The sequence below is a fragment of the Phialemonium atrogriseum genome (genome assembly GCF_030411735.1).
Source record: "Phialemonium atrogriseum strain 8032-3 unplaced genomic scaffold QBC33scaffold_3, whole genome shotgun sequence".
Taxonomy (NCBI): domain Eukaryota; kingdom Fungi; phylum Ascomycota; class Sordariomycetes; order Cephalothecales; family Cephalothecaceae; genus Phialemonium; species Phialemonium atrogriseum.
Window position 1 is genome coordinate 199,489 of NW_026848140.1, and position 15,846 is coordinate 215,334.

The window sequence follows — 15,846 nt, forward strand, 5'->3', positions numbered from 1 at the left end:
TAGGGCGTAGTGGCTAGTTTACGGATTCCATGCATTTCATTCTTCTCCGCCTCGTCTCGACAGTCTCGTCCGACGAGATGCGCGACGGCGTAGCAGTAGTGGTGCATATTGACATTTCTCGGTGCTTTGTGAATTTGAACTTTCGAATTTACTTTGAGAGCCAGCCCACATTCGTTGCTATCATCCCTGCTCCTGGCAGATACTCTCCTCCAGCTACCGACCCTCTCCCTCTCACCACATGCCTGTCATGACCCCCACTTTCCCGTACGAGGGCCATGAGACGGGGGACCATTGCCCCAACCAAAGATGCGAGTCCGGCTCGCAGTAGCAAATACGTACAATGAAGGAAAAATGACACGACACACAAACGCTATCAGTGCTTTTCCTGTATCCCTGTGCGCGCCCCAATGTGGTATACCGGTCGTTTCCCTTGCCAACGTGCACGTTTGGCGCCAATTATATGCAATAAATGAAGAAAGGAAGGAAGGAATTAAGGCCCCCTGTTTCCGTTGTCATGGCTGACCCAACGGAGGGAGAGAGGGATCAGGCACCTCTGGAGTTGACCCATCGTTGAACGCTCCGCAAGCTGGGGTCCTCGGCGATCCAGCGGCCCATGGCAAGATCCGAGGTTTGGAGCTCGGTGTAGACGTACTCATCGGTGACCATGGCGAGCTCCTAGGCAGGACGTGTCAGCTCCAGCTCCAAAGATAGACAGTCGTCTGCCCCGTTTCTCTCGTAATCGGCGCTGTAGACGTAACCTCCCAAGAGGCAAACATGCCTGCGGGGAACGGGGGAGGGAAACTCACAGCTCGCAATTGTTGGTCGCAGCTCCGGAGCTGCGACTGGTTGCCCTGGTGAGGGCGGTCACCCATCAAGGTCTGGTTTCTCCACTCGACCCAGCGCTGCGCAGCAGCCTGGCGGAGGTAGATCTTCTGACCCTGGTGTCTGCGGGCGAATGCGTCGAGCAGAACGCTTCACAAAACGATTGTTAGCCCATTTCCGTTGGTACCCACAGTACCGCCAACAGCGCTCGGAACAGGGGGGGCGCGGGGGGCGGGCGGGGGGACAAACTGTTTCAGCTCCGCCTTTTCCTGCTCCTCGGGCCCGCCGGTGGCCTGGGGCACCGTGGTGTCGGCGCCGCAGTTGAGGATGTGCTGCCCGTCGAGGGCGCACTGCCGGAGCACAGCCCAGCCTTCGGTGTAGTAGTCGTCCATGTCTTCGGGGTCGACGGGCGCCGCGGCGATGTAGTACTGCAGCGTGCGGAAGTCGGAGAGGACATCGGCGACTCGCGCCGTTCGGTATATGTTGACTGGGCGTGTGAGTTGGGTCAGTGGGTTTGATAGCTTGCGCTGTCTTGACGGGTGACCAGGGAGCATGGAAACCCGCAAGAGACCCCGAGCAAGTGGTGAAGGCGACGTACGTCCATCCATTGGTCCTTTTAACTTAGAGACAATAGTAATTAACGGGAAGATAGATATGGCTGGTATGCCCGAGGAAGGTGACGTAGGGGTATATCGACAGCGAAAGGAAGTATGGACAAAAGGACGCGACAAACGACGCTATTACAATCAAAGCCCCTAGGGCGAAACGATGGGAACAGAAGGACTGGCGCTCTTCAGATATCTGTCGGGCTGGATATCATGGCGTTCGACAAGTGCGGCGAGGCGTTAACCCTTTTGTATAGATTCCCATCGTAGCGGATGATAGGATTCAACTGGTAGGACCGTGTCACGCATATCAAATCTCGTAAGAGGAAAGGCTCGAGGACTTGCTGAGGTAGCTTTTCCGTGGATGGAAGCCCGCCGTGGAGTTGCGAGTAGATCGTTTAGTCCATCAGCCCTCCCAGTGCATGCATGCCGAGGTCGTCGTCGCCAAATCGGAGATATTATCCAACCACTGGGGCGCCGACTTGGATGGCAGCCCCAAGCTAAGTGAACCCTGAGGAGCTGGAAAACTCACTCCAATATCGAGTGAGTCGCTTGGCACTACCCCACCGCCCGCGTGGGATCGTCAGTCTGCGGGAGGCATCCATGGCCTTTCGTGGGTCTCGTCCATCGTCAAGCACTAGTTACCCCCCTGGTCAAGCCATGTTCCCCCCTGAGAGAGCGGGCCTTGGACCGATTACCAACCCATGAGAGACATGCATGCTTGCTGCAAGGGACACATATGCACAACCCAAGCCAAGTAAGTGTGTGTCCTTCTCAACAAACGACCCACCACTTGTGGTTGGTGTGGTTGGGAATATATCGATTCCACAGGGAACCCTAACATGGTTGGCAGGGACTAGCCGGAGGCCCAGAAAGAGCCTCCTAGGTGGGGTCTTGGAATGGCGGATCTTATTGGCCCAGATGAGGTTGGTCGTCGAAAGAGGAAGTTTAAGCGATCGTTCAGCGACGCCACAACGCCATTCAACTGCCAAATCTAGAACAACAGCCCCAATTTCTGTGGAGGCAGCTTGTGTGGCTCATCCACGCGGCGGCCAATGAGGCCGCCGGCGCAGACGGTTGTGCACGTTTCGTACCTTGCTGGGCTGAAATGGATTGATTTTAGCACTTCTCACCCGCATTAGACGATGACAGCCCCGTGAGCTGTACTATGTAGTCATGTATCCTGCAGACGGGAGTTCGGACGGTCCAGTGAATGAGGAGGTCCATGAGGCGGATGAGGCGGTGAAACGGACGGAAAATGCGGCAAGGCTGTAACTAAGATTGATTAGCTGTCTCTTGCGAGTGCGACTGTATATTGATTGATTGTCTTCATCAGCCCCTGCCCCCGCTAGCAGATCCCAAGTGTCCGGTTCGGGTACCCGAAGCGCAGGACAACTTGGTGCTTGCATCACTGCATGGCATAAGGCAGATTCACACACTGCTCTGCAAGTATTTCTGATATGGCTGGGCTGAACTGCACATCGCTCATTTTCGAGCACCACCACCTCGGGATGCCACTGGCTGGCCTCTCTTACGGCCCGATGACTGCGCTGGATGTCTCAGATGGGTGCCATTCACATCTACACTCGTAGATGTGGCTTGGGGGGTAAGATTGAAATACCGATCTTCGTTGTTATTTAGAGCGTGTATCCTGTATGGTCTCAACGTTGTATACACCAAGTCGCCACCCCCCGTTGTTGACTGTTGAGCCTTGTCCCAACGCCACGTAGGGCTGTCCCCGTTGGTGTAGTGACGTCGCCATTGGGTACGGGGCTAATTTGGAAACGTCTCGTCCATGTTGACTCTATGGCTTCCGGTAGGATAACTAGTAACACACAAGCAACGTGGGATGTCGGGATATTAGCCTTACCGTCATACAGTTCGACAAGCCTGTTGCCACCCTCGCTCCCTGAAATTGCCCCCTCTCTTCCCGCACAACCATGTCGACCAATAAGGGTCGCCAGTCGACCTCTCGGGAAGTCTCAACCACCCTCCAGCTCATCGTAGTGCAAGCCTCCCCTTCCCACGGGCCCCTATTAGTCTTTCTCCGCGATGGCCTGCAACCGCTCGTCGATCTCCTCTTCCGTTAGCGTCCTGAAGCTAGGATCCGTGCCGTCCTTCCCGTCCGCCCGTGGCCCGCCAGCTATGCCAATCTCAATCTCGGTCTTTTTGAAGTCCATGCTCAAGACCGTGCTGAGGGTGGTGATGGCTAGCTCGACAACCTCCTTCCAGTCACCTTCCGCGTGATCCTTGTTCTTGAGCTTCTTCTCGAGGTGGTTGAGCGCCTCCTGCTGCTTGGGTCCTGCGGCAGTACCCTTGTAGCCGATAAAGTAGCCGGCAGGGTCGCACTTGAACAACTGCGGCCCGAATTCAGAGTCAACCGACACCAAGGTCGTGGCAACACCATAAGGTCGCATGTAGGCCTGTAGTATTCGAGTGAGCATTGGCCCCATAATATGCACTGTTTGTCCATCAGGGGAGACGAGAGCTTACGCGCTGGGTGTAGACTTGGCTGATGTTGGCCAGCCTCTTCGACAAGGCATCGCAAGGCATCTCATAGCCGTAGTTGTATCTGAATTCTGCGGCCTCGCCCTGGGCTCGTTGCGCGAATGCTCGTGCGTCGGCGATGGAGCCGGTCATAACGCATCCAACCGACGGCGAAATCTGGAATATGTGGGAGACCGAGGCAGGGTCGATAAGCTTATCCTAAACTCTGGAGTTAGCCCTGGAAGGTGAGGGATGTCAGCAACAAATCCATCTAGCTTACTGGAACTTTCTTCTGCGACAGAATCACAGCGCAGTCCTTTCCCCGGACACCTATCGACATGATGCCTGCAGCTGTGATAGCTTTGAACGCATACTCTAGAGGAACATTCAGCTGTCAGCATCATCTTGGCGGCGTCGGGGTCTGTATGTGCTCTTGTCGAAGCTGGCGGCCAGAGTCGCTGTTGGAGCTCGAGGGGAGGGAGGCAAATGCGTACCGACTTGGTACAATCTTCCCTGCTCGGAGAAGATCGTAATGTGTCTATCATATGCCGAGTTGCCTATAGGAGGTGTCAGTGTGTCAGTTTGCCAGTTTGCCAGTATGCCAATGACCTTTTGAGGTCTAGGCTGGAGCTTGGGCTTAGCTGGAGTTGGAGCTGGAGCTAGACATACCCGACATCTTTCCAGGTGCAGACAGTCGATTCCCAGTAAAACGGAGCTTCTAGGTCCGCGATGTGCTGCTTTGCCTTATCGGAGGCGGGATCTGACGGCGATGGCGGCAAATTTGAGAAGTTGATCGGGCAGGGAGGAGGAAGAGAACTGATTAGGGCGTTGGTGGTGAAGCTTCCCAATCGACGCGTTGCAGGAGCTTGCCTAGAGAAGGCTGAGATGGGCCGTGCACGACATCAGCATGAGCCTGAGATTCAACCTTGATATTCAGGCGTAGACAGATAGATATGGAGACCGGACTGAGCAGAATGCCCGCCAACCCCACTTATCTTATCCAAGCCCGGTCCGTGGTCATGGCTGTATCGCAAAATTTACTGCGCAGGGCTTGACAACAGACCACGAAGCCCAAGAATGCCCAATGAAATGTCCCTTTATGCCACTGAGCGGTCAATGATTTGCAATTGGTAGCTTCAGCCAAAGGATAAACTTTCAGTTTACCTAGCCCGTGTTCCCTGATTTCCATTTCCCTTACAATTTCTCTTGTCTGGGACAACTAGTCTTCCAGCCGGCCGGCTCAAGACAGTCTCTCCCTTTTTCCCGTTCCTGCATCCGCCCCCCATTCCGGTCGCCATGTCCACCCATAGGGCACCAGCGCAGCGTGTCCCGGCTTGGAAACGATTGGGCCTCAAGCTCAAGGGCGCTGCATCTGGGGAAAGCCCTGCTTTTGCTCCAACAGGAACCGGCTCCACAGACTCGGACGCAAATAAGTCTGCCCCTGCCCACCGCCATCCCAATGCCAATGCAGATGTGAGCGGCCGTCTTGCTCAAGCCCATACAAACGGCACCAAAAGGAAGCAACCGCCAACTGCCTCGGCCTCGACTTATCGTCATACTGAGTCCGACCTAGGTCCTGTCAAGAGGCTCCGAAGGGACGGTCCTTCGTCGACCCCCGCAGAAGGCGAGGCAGGCTCTCGAAAATCAGAGAAGTCTGTTTCCTTTACCGAAGATACCAAGGGGCAAGAAGACGGCGATTCGAAGTCTCCCAAGAAAACCAAGAAGAAGGCGAAGAAGCCCAAGGCCCCCAAGCCCCCAAAGGCCGGGTCAGTCGAGATCTTCAGCCTCGAGCCGTCAATTGCCTACCTCCGCCAGTGGGATACAGCCCGGGAGTCCTGGAAGTTCAACAAGAACCACCAGACTCTGCTGATCAAGTACGTCTTCGACCAGGACAAATTGCCGTCGGCGGACGTCGGCACATTCTACAAGTACATCCGTGACCTCAAGGGCTTCGTTCGGTCCAGGCTACGGGAGGCGGCGGAAGAGATCAAGCAGAAGGATATGGAGCAGGGAGCGGCGGCATTCGCCAAGTCGACCCAGGACAAGGAGGACAAGCAGAAGGAGTACGACGACGTCCTGTCGCAGCTGTTGCAGGCCCAGCAACAAGGGGACAATGACACCACCAACGGCACCAATTCCAACGGCAAGCGCAACTTCGACGAGGTGGAATTCGTCCTGCGGACGATCAGCCCCGAGGTCAAGCAGCGCGTGTTGAAGCGCATGCGTGCCGAGATGGTGCTCGACGAGCTATCCGACAGCGACGAGAGCACGACGTCAACGACCACGTCGTCGTCGACGAACACGGCCTCGTCGTCGGCGGCGGCCCAGGAGACCGCCGAAGCGGCACAGGGGGGGAAGCGCGTAAAGCTGAACGACGGGTCGCAAAAGGTCAAGCGGCGCAGGCTGAGGAATGTCAGGACAGAGAACGTTGGGAGTGATGACAGCAGCTCCGAGTCGGATGCCGAGTCGAGCTCGGGATCAAGTAGCAGCAGTAGCTCGGAGGACGAGTCGGACGATGAAGAGATGCCGGCGGCTGCCGACCTTAACGGTGATGGTGCGTCTTCCAGCAGCTCGTCTTCGTCATCTGATTCATCAGGATCCGAGTCAGACTCGGACCTCGAGTCTGCATCAGGAGTCGAGACGGGCGGAGATGGAGAAGAAAGCGAGGATGACTGATGCATGGCTCTGACCAAAACGAAAATCCCGTTATTATGTTACCTGACATTGGAGTGGCGGCTTTCGGGCACGGGGAGGGAGTGTGGTATTTGCAGCTCGGAGACGACGGGCGTTTCTGGGTGTGTGGCTGGGAAAATAGACAGGTGTGCAACATCTAGATACCATATAACACATGATGACGGCTTACAACGAGAATCCCTCTTCGGTATTGAATCGTGGGTAGGCGGTCTCGGTCTATAACTTGTGCAAATATGACAGGGGCATAACCGCTGCCGCCTTTCCTTTGTGCTGGAGCTCATAAAAAGTCGTGATGCATATATGTAAGATGAGTCCCCGACCATCGGCAGGTCGAGCAACCCCTGAAATCAAACGCCTTGAATCTATAACCCGTCTCAAACAAGCCTCGCCCAAAGGGTAAAGACGAGATGCAATGCCGAGGGGGGAAAGAACAGAAAAAAATGCCATCCACACCCCTTTTCCCCCCTTGGGGGTGGCTTATTATCCTCCCCTATTCCCAATCAGGGTCCCCACCTCCAAAACACCAACGCACTCCCCCCCCTCCACGACCCCAACAACCGCGTCCCGGGCGCAGCCCCGCTTCCCGCCCTCCCCCTCCCCATCCCCATCCCCCTCCAACAATCCAACCCCGCCAATCCACTCCGCCGCCCTCCGCACCGTCGTGTCCGCCGCGACGGAGACGAAATCCCCCCTCCCGACCGCGAGCCCCAGCAGCTCCTCGACGGGCCTCCCCATGTCCGGCGCGCCCAGCCCGCGGATCCGGCTCGGCGACAGCACCACCACGTCGTCGTCGACGACGTCTCCCGACGACGACCGCGCCTGCTGCTGCTGCTGCAGACGCACCCACCCGCTCGGCGAGGCGTAGCCCGCGCGCAGCACGTCGGCGCCCGTGGGTGCGGCGCCGCGGGGGCCCGAGGGCACGACGGCGGGGATGTCGGACCAGGGGACGGCGAGGTGGCGCACCGAGAGGGTGGCGGGGTTGGTCTTGTTGGTGTACCTGCTTCTCCTGCTGCCACGTGAGGGCGATGCCGAAGGCGACGAGGAGGGCGACGACGGGGACGACGAGGAAGGCGAGGCAGGTGATTCCCGCCCAGCCACCATCGCCGCTGCGGCGGCGGCGGCACCGATGGCGCCGCCGGGGTGGTTCGTTGCGAAGACGGCTGCAACGCCCGCCGCTGCCGAGGTCCCCCCTCCCCCGGACCGCGTGGTGGCGGTGGTGGTCGTCGTCGTCGTCTGGCCATGCAGCTCGCGGGCGGCGACGATGGCGAGGGCGTCGCCGACGGCGAGGGCGGCGGTGGTGGAGGAGGTCGGGGCCGAGACGCCGAAGGAGACTGACTCAGGCTCGTGGATCGGCGCCGGGAGCAGGATGACGCCGTGGTGGTGGTCGGCGCCGTGGTTGTGGTTGCGGTTGCGGTTGCGACTACTCTGGCTGTTGCGGCGGCGGGCGGCTAGCTGCAGCAGCTCGCACGTGTCCGGGCGGGTGTGGGCGGTCAGCAGGATGAGCGGGAGGGACGGGTCCAGGTGGGGCAGCAGGGCGAGCAGCTCCGGGGTCCTGCCGGAGAAGGTGATGAGCAGGAGGGTGTCGTGGCGGCCGATCTGGCCGAGGTCGCCGTGCAGGGCCTCGGTAGGGTGCAGGAAGGCCGCGTGCACGCCCAGGCTGTTGAACGTCGCCACCAGCTTGCGCCCAATGTGCCCGGACTTGCCCACCCCGGCGATCACCAGCTTGCCGCCCTGGCCACCGCCGCACCCCCGGTGCCGCGTCACCGCCGCCACCGCCCGGCTGAAACCGTCGCGCGCCACGGCGTCCGTCGAGTACAGCCGCGTTAGGCACTGCAGCGTCGTGGCCTCGGTGTTGAGCACGTGGACCGCGCCCGCGAGGCGGTCCTCGGCGATGCTCGCGGGGCCGGGGACGTCGCTTCCATCGCCGAGATCGAGCTCCTCGATCGGGATGCAGAGGTCCGGCGCTACCGGAGTTACGGGGGAGGGGGGCGACGGCGGCGGGACGGCGGGAAATTGCGTGGTCCCGAGTAGATACACGGCGCTTGTCTGTACGGGACGTTGCTCGACCATCTTAACGGTGAGTAAGGGGCCGAGGGGAAATCTCTCCCCTTGATCAGCGAGATAAGAGGGAAATCCCGACTTGGGTGTCTGCGGAACGCCGCCAGCGACCTCGGAATTTTCGGGGGGATGACACGTCCCGATGAAGAGGCAATGGACGGGACGCGACAGAGCAGCCCCAGTGGTCTCAAAGGTGAATGACCTTTGCAGCCTTTCAGGAACCCATATTCGTTCTACCTATTTTGGTATGCAAAGGCCAGGCAAGGGTCTCTGATGTAGGTAGGTAGGTAGGTTCAGATCGGGAGAAGGGACGAGATAAGTTTAGTCTGTGGGGGCAGTCAAGCAGAAAGCTTGAACGTTACCACACTTAGACAACAAGAGAGAGGAGAGACAGTTCCGAAGCCGGGAGGGAGCTCAAAGGAAAAGGGGGCAATCCTTAGAAATCAACCATAGTAGTACACTTTAGCTACCTTTTTGAGATGCAGGATACATGAAAACGGGCTGGGCAGAGCTTCTTCAGAGATTGGCTAGCAGCGGGAACTCGCAATCGTCAGCGTCTGTGATCCCATCGCCCCCATCGGCAACTAGCTTATTAGTTGTTTGGCAGCAGGTTACCTAAGGGGTGGATTATGGGACCTTGGGCAATAGCCTAGTACTCGGCCCGGGAGTGCGTAGAAAAGTCCGAATACATAGATAGGTACAGTAGATGAAGTAGCTATCAGAGACAGGAGGGCTTGGTAATTTTGCAGCTCCACTCCTGCAGTATGTCCAACATACGCATCAGGTAGGTACTAACCGATGCAAGATAAATAAAAAAGACGACGAATCACAACATGGTAGTGTTACTGGCATGTGTGTGTGGCTTGGGGGTCTTCGTGCAGCACTGCAGCTTGCTAAAAGTTGCGTGCTCGTGGATCTCGTCCACTCCCAGACCTCCAACGTCCACCCTCTCTCCACAGGCGACGGACAAGATCGGGATTGCTGGCGCAGAGTGAGAAGAGGGGTATGCGCAACGCCAACACGTCAAAAACGCTGGGCAGCTGGCTGAAAATAGCTCCGGGACCTTAATTCGACAAGACCTCCGAGAGCCGAGTCCTGCGCCAGCGCCGCATATGCCGAGAAGTTGTCGTTGATTCGCATCTCCGCGGCTTGGTAAGCTTAGCAGGAAACGGGGCTCAAGTGGGCATGGTCGATTGAGTTCAGCTGCCACAATCGCCCGAATCGAGGCGTAAAGAAATCTTAACAGTACAAACTCGCGACGTGATAGGCCAATCGTGGATCCCGCCCTCAATTTCCCCATTCTTGGCTTCGCTTTGACTCTTATCGAAGAGACCCTCCTAAGCCGGCACTCTAACAACAATGGCAGGCACGAAAGCGAATCTCAGGAGCCACCTAGTCCCATGCAGGTACGCCGTATATCCTTTCTTCTAGGTAGTTCGTGGCATCGCCATCTGGGGTCCATTATATGTATGTACAACAGTTTTGTTATTTAGAGAACCCTTTTGGGTCCCTCCGTCACCGTGTGTTGCCGCCTTGGCTCTCAGGCCTAATGAACCTCGAGGCCGGTAACGAACACCAGCTCAACTGTCCATCTCCGAGGAGATCAGGAGATACCCAACCCCCTGTACCTTTCTCCACCGTTCCTCCTTCCACAACAATCTTTTCGTCTTTTGACAGAAGCTTGGTGCGGCTCCTCGCTTCGACTATGAAGGACATCGTCAACAAGTAGTATCTCTTTTGCTCTCAAATATGCACCTGTTTTCTCTTGTCCCAGGAAAACCCCAATCCAAGCGTAAATCGAAAAGCAAATACAGAAGTTTCAATGCTCATCCCCGCAGGCCTCCTCCGCCTTACAGGATCCATGACGGATACCTCGCGATCCAGACCGCGAGTATGAGCCACCCCGACGCCCGCACCGATGCTCTTGGTAGCACAGCCCTCGAGACGTCGGCCATAGGCTGGTGATGGATTAACATAAATATTGCCAAGGGGTAAGAGGAAAAAAAAGGTGTGAATAGGGTGGGTGGATGTATTCGTCGTCGCAGTCTTTTTCTGTCTGAAAGGGAAATCGTAAAACAGCCAAGAGCCAGAGACTCGATCTGTCTGTCTGCTGCTGGCTGGGTCATAAAATGAGCATCTCGCTCTGGTAGAAATTGCTTCCCCGAGTCTTTTATCTTTTCTTGTCGTCATCCAACGCCCGAGCTCCTGGGGAATATGCCCATGATGCCATGCTCGCTCAATATACAGGAAATGCAAAAAAGTAAAACCAGGGGGAAAAGTGAGAAAGCGAAAAGCCAAAATTCAACTCGAGGAAATCGACAAAGGGAAGTAATGGTGTAGTGTGTACGTGAAAGTGTGTTGGTGTGCAGAATATGCAGAATATGCAGCGTGCTCCCCCTTTCCGGATCGCCCGTTCTAGAAGTGGATGGAGAAGTCGGTACCGTTGGGGTTGGGCGTCGGGTCGTTCGCCGAGTTTGGCTTGACGTGGGTGCGACCTGAGATGGCGACGCTCCTAACGCGCTGGCTCAGGGGCAGCGAGTACTTCAGAACGCCCTTGAGGATCAGGTCAAACTCGTCCTCGAGAATGCGTTCCCACCGCTCCGAGCCGCCGTCCGTGGTATTGCCTGGTCTGTGAAGCCTGACTTCGCCCGTCGACGACGATATGCCCTGGTGGAAGAAGGAGCCCTCGAAGGACAGGGGACTGTCGAACCGGCGGATCGTCCCGAGCCTCATGTTGGGCGCGTTGTTGTCCGGAGGCGGGTCATCCGGAGGGTCATCCTGAGCATGAACATCGCGGTCCCGTTTCCTCCGAGCCGAGAAGGTGCCAGAGTCGTGGGGTCGACGCCACCATTCCGAATCTGTCCCTGCATGAGGAGACTTGGCAAAGACCTCGATATCCGCCGAATCGATGACCACGACAGCGACGTTGGGGTTCTTCGCCTTGACAGTAATGTCGAGCATCAGCTCTTGCTCGCTGGCAAGGACGTTCTTCATGCCGATCAACTCGATTTCCGTGAGCGGCTGCGACGTCGCAAACATAAACCCAATCGCCCCAGAAATGACGAGGACGAGCATGACGGTCAAGACCAGGCAGCTCGCGAACCGGTTTAGGAACGAGGGCGGCTGATGGTAGCTCCGGTGCTCGAGGGGTCGTGCAGTGAGTGGCGTCCGTCGGCTCCTCCCCGACCGCGAAGACCGCATGGTCGAATGGATCAGAGGCGTCCTCTCGTCGTCGGCGCCTGTTGTCGTGTCGTCCAGGTCGTAGCCTGCCATCATGGGCGGCCCCCTCCTGCTGGCACTATCGGCCCCGCGGCCAGAATTATATCGGGGACTGGGCGGCCCCGAGGATTGTCTAGAATTAGTCGCCACTAGTAAAGAGCGCGGACTGGCTGAGTTGTGGAAAGGAGATTCGTCGGCAAAGATGGAGCGGTGACTGCCGCCGCTGTTGCGGCCCCATCGGCCAAAGTGGTGGTGGTGCCGCGCGGTGCCGCGCCCGGAGCCAGCGTTGCTCCTCCCGGTGCCTCGTCCATCGTCGTCGCCGAGAGCGATGTCGGTCCCGTTGGGGTTGAGGGCGTTTACGTTGACGAACTTCATGTTCTTCTTCGTCACCCCGACTCCCAGGCCAACGTTCTCCAACACGCCAGGGATGGATCGCATGCCATTTCGGTCGATCTGGCTTATCATAGAGGTCGCGCTCGGCGTGCGCGAGTGAAACCTATGGTGGGGACGATCGCGGCCGTCTGGCGGATTCGAGTCGTAGACAAAAGTCTCCTCCGAGTCCGACGAGTTTGCTTCCTCGACGGCACTTGCGACCTTTGCCTCGAAGATATCAGCCTTCGAAGATACTGGACGTGGTCTAGTCAGCAGAGTGTTCATATGGTACAGAATCAAGCTCTGGCTCAGAGCGTTCGGCGAATGAGACGACCGAGGACTTATCGCGCCATCATAAAGGCCGCACGGTCTCGTGTGAGAAATGCGTGCGTCCGTCGACCGAGAAGGAGGTCTGGTCAACTGATGGTGATGCCACAGCCTAGGCTGGAAGACATTATTGAACTTGAGATTTGGAGGCTCACCAGTGCCGCTGCTGACTGCCGGCGACTTCCTCATCGTCTTCTTCTTCTCCTTCTTGGGGCGGATCGTCTCTGAGCTCGGCTTCGTCCTGAGGCTGCCGTTTGTTCCCTGCGGGCCGACGCCTTGTTCGAGGGCGAGCTGGGCGAGCTGGGGTATCGACGTGACTGTTTCGGTCTCGACTGTCATGCTCTGTAACGGCACCTCGTTCTTGCTCTTGGAGACAGCATGCTTAATTGAAGCGGTTGACTGCCTTGTCGTGAGCGGCGGCGGCGCCGCACCAGTCGCGCCGGATCGCATTTCCATCTTGACGCTGCCGGTCTCGCTCCCGCTCTCGTTTGCCGGGGAATTGGCCTTTTCGGGCTGGGAGGTGGAAATATCGGAGATGATGCTGCTATCTTCAAGCTTCTCCAACGCATCGTCCAAGTCCTGTTGCTTCGGGGATGTAAGTGGGCTCGCTTCCTGAACAGTTTCCAAGGTCGATCCACGCGCAGGTGTTCTCATGCCAGACTGCAGGTGAGAGTCGTCCGGGTCCAGGTCACAGATCAGGTCCGGGTTCGCCCGCTGCGGAGACGGCGTAGACCGCTGAACATTGATCACCGGAGTCTCGTGCTCTCCCTTGCGAGGCGGGGGAAGGACCGGCTTGTGGAGGATGGGAGGGGGTGAGCGTAGTCTCGGCGAGACAGGCCAGCGGCGCGTGTCTCTCAGCATGTCAGTCGTGCCGGACGGCTTCTGTGGCACGGGCGCATTGGCGAGTGAATCGGCCGGAGCAGGGAGGAGGATGGGAGTCGTGGTAGCAGACAGTGTTTTCAGACCTGTTGCTGGCGTGGGTATACTAGACTTGGTCGAGCGTGTAGGACTGGGGTCTTGTTGACTATTCTTCCGTGACCTGGCGCTCGGTCCCGTCGACGACGCCCTCGAGGCGTTGTTGTGTCTTGCGGGCCTGGATGGGGAGGGTTCTCGCGAGGGAAGGGGCGAGGGTGCCGCAGATGACTGCGCCGAAGTATGGGAGGACTGGGATGCCAGCTTGGAGGGCCAAGAGTCCGTCCTCGGGGTCATGGTGGTCGACGACTCGCGGGAGAGGGGGGGATGGGAAAATCGACTGGCATCCGTGGCGCCGTTGCCGTTGCCGTTGCTGGTGTTCTGTGATTTGTCCATGGCTGCAGATACGGGAGAAGGGTCGACCAGAGGAATGGAGTCTCGCCTAGACCAGGCATGCCAGGGATCGTGCAATCGTCTTAGCTTGCGAGCGAAGAGCCGAGACGTGGGACAAGGTAAATCATGATTGTCCGGCCGTTACGCAGGGGATAAGTGTTGTCGCTGTATGTTGTCGGGTCGATGGGTTGGTCTAGTTGGTCTGGTTGTATGTCCGGCGTCCTCCGTTCTATGTTGAATCTGTTGTTGTGTTGCAGGTTGCTGAGCAGGCACTTGAGGAATACGTCAAGATACGGTGCAGAAACGTCAAAAGTGACGGGACACAGTATGACAGGTTGAGGAAAAGCGAGGAATGCGGGAGTTGTCGAGCGAGAATGGCGCGAATCTATCGGGCGTGCAATTAGGTAGGTATTGACGGGCTCTTCAGATTTTTCTTCGTTTTCTCTCGCTATTTTCTTCCCCCTTTGGTTGTATGAGGAGGGAGGAAGGGCCAGCCCGCGCGGGAGGATTCTGACGACGTGGTGAAGTGGGAGTGGTGGTCGGTTTGAGTGGTGGCGGAAACCGGGGTGACCCGTTTTGGGGTTTTGTTGGTGGTGGGTGGGGGCTGCCTTGCTTGTGGACCACTAGGGCCACAGCTAATTAGGTGTTTCGTTGGGGGGGATGATCGAGCTGTAATATCCGCTATCAGCCCTGAAAAGGGGACAACAACCTGTCACGGTAAGAAAGGCCTTTTGACGTTTTCCTTCCTTGATCCTCCCCAGACGGGTACTTGTCTTTCGCTCAGCTAGCTGTTATCAGCCAAGTCGCACACCTTAGTGAAAACCAAAGTCTCGAACTTCCCCGCCTGACATTCAATAATACCAGGTAAGCAGTAGTGAATGCCGTCAAAAATATCGTCATCTCAGTGACCTCAGGCCGCACGGATAGGGTTTGCTGAGTGGACCGAAAAATAACAGCCCGAATAATTTGGCACTCGTGATTAACCTGTCTCGCCTCGTGAAGATGAGGCCCTCCCGGAGAGATACCTCCGCCGTTTTTGGGAGTACACAAGTCTACCTCGCTACGCCCTGAAACGACATCTGGCTGCAAGGGGTAACATGTAACCCTGGGTACTCTTAATCGGTTCTCTGTGGGACTTTCGGAGGCACTTGGGCCCAACGACATGGATAAAGGACCTTGTATGTACACAAAGTGTACCCATTCTACGGATCCGTTCCAAAGGCGTTCCGTTCGAGAAGCCCTGTACGTACCATATACGGACGGACGTGCACCGCCTGGTAATGTGAAGGAAATTTGACCGGTGAAGCTATTAAACAATGGTGCCAGAATATCCATGGATGAAGGAGGCCTATCACTGTCGACTCGAGACTGCAGCTGTACTGGCGTCGACCTTTTAGAGGCAGCTAGTGTCTTACAGAATCATGTTTTCCCCATCAAGACATCAAAGACGTCAACACTCTGCAATCCGTCGCCAATGGAAGCTTCTCCATCCCGTCTTCTCCAATCCCGGAAGAGCGGGTACGGATACTCCCGGTCAGGTTTTATCACCGGGAATGAGTCCCTACGAGGAGCAGAGGGAATAAAGTCGACCCTGTCAAGTCCTCGGCTCTCGCTTCCTGCTTTCCATCGTCGTCTTCTATCCCCTGCCCGTTTTCTTCAGGGGCGCTGGTGTTCGATTTTTATGTAGCCGTCATTTTGTGAACCCCAAAGCCTAACGGGTATTTGACACGTGGAGGCGGGGACGACGTCTTTTCTAAGAAAAGATCGTCGTTCTTGCTTGCACAACGTGGCTGAAGGTACAGTACTTGTTATGTATCGATATTATATACCCCGTGCGGATATCCATGTCTGCCTGCGAACAAGAACGGGGAGGACTTGCGAAATTTCGCGCAGCAGGGCAGGCAGCGGCCATGACGAGATCGAGAGCCAATCTTCTCGAGTCGCACTCCCGACTATT

The 15,846-nt window shown here is 57.1% G+C and overlaps 6 protein-coding genes across 6 annotated transcripts; 1 reads left to right on the top strand and 5 right to left on the bottom strand.

Moving 5' to 3' along the window:
• Positions 1 to 397: 397 nt before the first annotated feature.
• On the bottom strand, positions 398 to 1,787 carry QBC33DRAFT_217381 (uncharacterized protein). The gene is made up of 4 exons (XM_060422745.1): positions 1,421 to 1,787; positions 1,072 to 1,309; positions 807 to 972; positions 398 to 675 (listed from the first exon to the last, which is right to left on the bottom strand). Exons 1-4 carry the CDS (start codon positions 1,428 to 1,430, stop codon positions 544 to 546), a joined length of 546 nt encoding a protein of 181 aa, XP_060287024.1. The 5' UTR covers positions 1,431 to 1,787; the 3' UTR covers positions 398 to 543.
• A 1,676-nt stretch (positions 1,788 to 3,463) lies between these two features.
• On the bottom strand, positions 3,464 to 4,590 carry QBC33DRAFT_555318 (putative proteasome subunit alpha type 6 protein; the record flags this gene model as incomplete). Its single annotated transcript, XM_060429624.1, has 5 exons — positions 3,464 to 3,850; positions 3,921 to 4,133; positions 4,195 to 4,289; positions 4,409 to 4,471; positions 4,584 to 4,590. 5 exons carry the CDS (start codon positions 4,588 to 4,590, stop codon positions 3,464 to 3,466), a joined length of 765 nt encoding a protein of 254 aa, XP_060287025.1.
• Positions 4,591 to 4,929: 339 nt separating this feature from the next.
• On the top strand, positions 4,930 to 6,836 carry QBC33DRAFT_525841 (uncharacterized protein). Its single transcript, XM_060426854.1, has one exon. It carries the CDS (start codon positions 5,211 to 5,213, stop codon positions 6,588 to 6,590), a length of 1,380 nt encoding a protein of 459 aa, XP_060287026.1. The 5' UTR covers positions 4,930 to 5,210; the 3' UTR covers positions 6,591 to 6,836.
• QBC33DRAFT_597267 (putative sis domain-protein) lies at positions 6,708 to 8,678 on the bottom strand (the record flags this gene model as incomplete). The annotated part of the gene is made up of 1 exon (XM_060431919.1): positions 6,708 to 8,678. One exon carries the CDS (start codon positions 8,676 to 8,678, stop codon positions 7,089 to 7,091), a length of 1,590 nt encoding a protein of 529 aa, XP_060287027.1. The 3' UTR covers positions 6,708 to 7,088.
• Positions 8,679 to 10,740: 2,062 nt separating this feature from the next.
• Positions 10,741 to 14,283, bottom strand: QBC33DRAFT_217608 (vacuolar segregation subunit 7-domain-containing protein). The gene has a single exon (XM_060422746.1). The coding sequence runs from the start codon at positions 13,890 to 13,892 to the stop codon at positions 11,082 to 11,084; it is 2,811 nt and encodes a 936-aa protein (XP_060287028.1). The 5' UTR covers positions 13,893 to 14,283; the 3' UTR covers positions 10,741 to 11,081.
• Positions 14,209 to 15,433, bottom strand: QBC33DRAFT_217770 (uncharacterized protein). The gene is made up of 2 exons (XM_060422749.1): positions 14,726 to 15,433; positions 14,209 to 14,673 (listed from the first exon to the last, which is right to left on the bottom strand). The coding sequence occupies exons 1-2, from the start codon at positions 15,222 to 15,224 to the stop codon at positions 14,525 to 14,527; spliced, it is 648 nt and encodes a 215-aa protein (XP_060287029.1). The 5' UTR covers positions 15,225 to 15,433; the 3' UTR covers positions 14,209 to 14,524.
• Between the last annotated feature and the right edge of the window lie 413 nt (positions 15,434 to 15,846).